General features: G+C 48.8%; 1 protein-coding gene across 1 annotated transcript; it reads right to left on the bottom strand.

Moving 5' to 3' along the window:
* Window positions 1–1558: 1558 nt before the first annotated feature.
* LOC123124715 (DNA polymerase delta subunit 4-like) lies at window positions 1559–2432 on the bottom strand. Its single transcript, XM_044545288.1, has 2 exons — window positions 2120–2432; window positions 1559–2000 (listed from the first exon to the last, which is right to left on the bottom strand). The coding sequence occupies exons 1-2, from the start codon at window positions 2313–2315 to the stop codon at window positions 1792–1794; spliced, it is 405 nt and encodes a 134-aa protein (XP_044401223.1). The 5' UTR covers window positions 2316–2432; the 3' UTR covers window positions 1559–1791.
* Between the last annotated feature and the right edge of the window lie 901 nt (window positions 2433–3333).

Below are 3333 nucleotides of genomic sequence, written 5' to 3' on the forward strand. Positions count from 1 at the left end.
GAAGCTATAGCCTGCCGCATGCGCATGGTAGATTCAGTTCTGCAAGTAGTAGTATCTTGGTGACCACTGGACATGTATGTAGCCATGGAGCTGAAAATATTGCTGCTTTGCGTAGGTTCATGGCCCTGGCATGTGCTTGCTCCTGTGTATGTCAATGAGCAACAGCAAAATCGATCATTTAGTAGCATATCGCTCTTAGACCTTAGTGCTTGTCCTAGCAACTGGATATACCGGTTTCATGACACCATTGATCATCTTATATGTTCGTGGAATTAATGGTTGTCTACTTGTTCAATTCACACGTTGTATGGCTGCACTCAGTTAAAGAGATGCCTTTTCGTTCTATTTTAAGATGGATTTAGCCTAAAGGTTGCATTCTCTTTATTCCAGTTTCAGTGATACTAAATGCTGTGGTGTATGATTTGGCTATCTTTTGAACATGAAACAGATAGTGAAGTTGGTTTTGGCCTGTTGAGTATGTTTTTCATCATCACATGTTCTAGTCTGGATAATCTGTCTTTGTGCATTCATGCATGATGTGAATTTTTATAGGTTTCTCTGGCCTGTGATTGCTGGGATAAGATTTGTTTAAAGTGATTTGTGATGTCTGGAACCTAGCTCTTTTCTTAACAAATGTTTATCTCAGTTCCGCTACGCCCGTGCATCACATGATAGCTTTCTGCATTATGGTGCGACAATTAATTCCTCTGGCCTTCCATCTTAAACTGACAATTGTCTTCACAGCACTCTTACGATGCCAGGAAAGCCCTCCAAAAGAATGGTATCCAACTATGCAGTGGCGTCATAATTGGAGTAAAGCATATTGATCCAGTGCACCGACAGCAGCTGGATGATAGGCTCGCTGGAATCAATCAAGGAGGCTTCATGGTCTCCCTGCCTTCGAAATCACTTGTCCTGAAGAGCAGCACAGGTGCATCAAACCAGTTGGGGGCCTTGCCTGTTGGCTGTTGTAACTTTGTGTTCTGGTGGGTGCTGTCATGAGCAATGGCTCTGGATGAAGGATGAAACTGAGATCTCAATATGTATTTATTTTGTCCGTTGTAATCTACATGAGCTCTGATATATTTGAGAATGTTTTTTAAGAAATGCCATCATGGCCACTATATTGAATTGGTAATATGGTTACATCGTTTACAATGGCATTCACCAGGAAAGCTGGGGGTTCATCAACCCAATTACAAGAAGCATTATCGTCATAAGCAAATTTCGCTAAAGAATGAGCTACCTCACTTGTATCACAGGCATAGTGTATAAATTCAGCCGATCCTATCAATCTATCATCCCAGCCAAGATGAAACACTATAGATAGCCAAAGCTTCACCCCAAATTCTATATCTTGTCCTGTATAGGCATTGATAATTTGAATCGAATCCGACTTGGTCTTATTGAGTGTAGCAGAAAACTGCATTTTTCTTCTGATTTGATTTGAGAGCGTTCGTATTGGATCAAGTGCGGTCATATAGAACATTCATTCTAATTTTCAATCAGGGTCATCCGCGTGCATTCCCAAATAACATTGCTCAAAAAACCTCAACTGTAATGGGATATAGAGAGATTTGCAACACACCAGATGCAGCAAAGATTATACTGAGATTAATACAGCATCGCATCGGATCACACGGCATCGCACGCACCCAGCAGGATCAACACAAACGTACAGACGAAGACTGAAGACAACACGAAGACTGATGGCTACAGAAGAAGCAGTAGGCAGAACCACGAGGAGTGGCGGATCGGTGATACGACGGGGCCCTGGGGCGATGCCCTAGTCTAGACGCGGCCCTCCCAGAGGCACGGCTGGTCGTCGGAGCAGAGCGCGTGCGGCGGCGGGGCGAGGCCCAGCGCGTCGGCGCGCTGCCAGCGCTGGGCGCGGGTGAGGCCGAGGCAGGGCCCATAGCGCATGTCCATGTCGAACTCCCTGGCCTTCCTCTCCACGTTCTCCGCCTCCTCCCTCCTCGCGTCGGCGCCATCGCCGTGATCTGCCACAAAAGCAACAGCAGATTGAAAATAAATAAACACCAGATCGATCGATCGAGCGGTCAAATCCGCGTTGGGCGTATGAATCGGCGGAGCTCGGATTGGGCGTACGGCGGCGTACCTGGCGTCGGGCGCGCCGCCGCTTGCTTCTGGTGGTGGTGGTGCGCTTGCTTCTTGGAGACGCCGCTGGTGGGCTTGGCGGCCGCTGCGCCGGAGTGGGCCTTCTGCTGCCGGAAGAAGGACTTGACGTCGCCGCCGCTCCTCATGGCTCTCTCTCTCTCTCTCGCCGGCGGCGCGATCTCTCTGTTGTATTTCATTTCTCTTTCTCGCCGGCGGCGCGATCTCTCGCCGGCGGGGTCAGCACCACCGGCGCGCCGGGGTCGTGCGCGCGCCGGCTGAGGTAGGAGGCCGCCACGGGGAGAGGGCGAGGGCGAGGGCGGCGAGGCGGGCGCGGAGCGACACCGTGGGGGGAGGGGGGTTCTGCAAAAAAAAAATGCCACGTCAGCAGCTGACAGGCGGGCCCTGCCAGTCAGATACACTGTCAATATGTGTTTATACGCGATTTAGACCTTTTTGTAACGTCTAGCCCCAGACTTGGTACTGACATGTAAAAATTACCAAACTTGGTATCAATCTGCTTCCAATGCCTCAATTGTGGTACTTCTGTGCAATTTACTCCCAAGAACATCGAGGAGAACTTTGTATTGAGAATCAAAGAGAGAGAAGAAGCCATCTATCTACTAGCTATGGACCCGAAGGTCCGTGGTAAACTACTAACGCTTCATCGGAGAGGCAATGGTGTTGATGTAGAAGCCCTCCGTGATCGAATCCCCCTCCGGCATGACGCCGAAAAAGGCTCCTAGATGGGATCTCACGGGTACAGAAGGTTGCGGCAGTGGAAAAGTGGTTTCGTGGCTCCCCTGGCAGTTTTTGGGGTATTTGAGAATATATAGGAGGAGGATCTAGGTCAGGGGGTCACTGAGGGGCCCACAAGGTCGGGGGCGCGCCCTACCCCCTGGGCGCGCCCTCCACCCTTGTGGCCGCCTCGTGGCTCTTATGACTTGCACTCCAAGTCTCCTGGGTGTCTTCTGGTCCAAGAGAAATCATCGTGAAAGTTTTATTCCATTTGGACTCCGTTTGGTAATCCTTTTCTGCGAAACTCTAAAACATGGAAAAAAACAAGAACTGACAGTGGGCTCTAGGTTAATAGGTTAGTCCAAAAAATCATATAAAATAGCATATTAATGCATATAAAACATCCAAAATAGATAATATAATAGCGTGGAACAATAAAAAATTATAGATACGTTGGAGACGTATCACCTTGCAAAGCCG

This window comes from Triticum aestivum, chromosome 5D (genome assembly GCF_018294505.1).
Source record: "Triticum aestivum cultivar Chinese Spring chromosome 5D, IWGSC CS RefSeq v2.1, whole genome shotgun sequence".
Classification (NCBI taxonomy): domain Eukaryota; kingdom Viridiplantae; phylum Streptophyta; class Magnoliopsida; order Poales; family Poaceae; genus Triticum; species Triticum aestivum.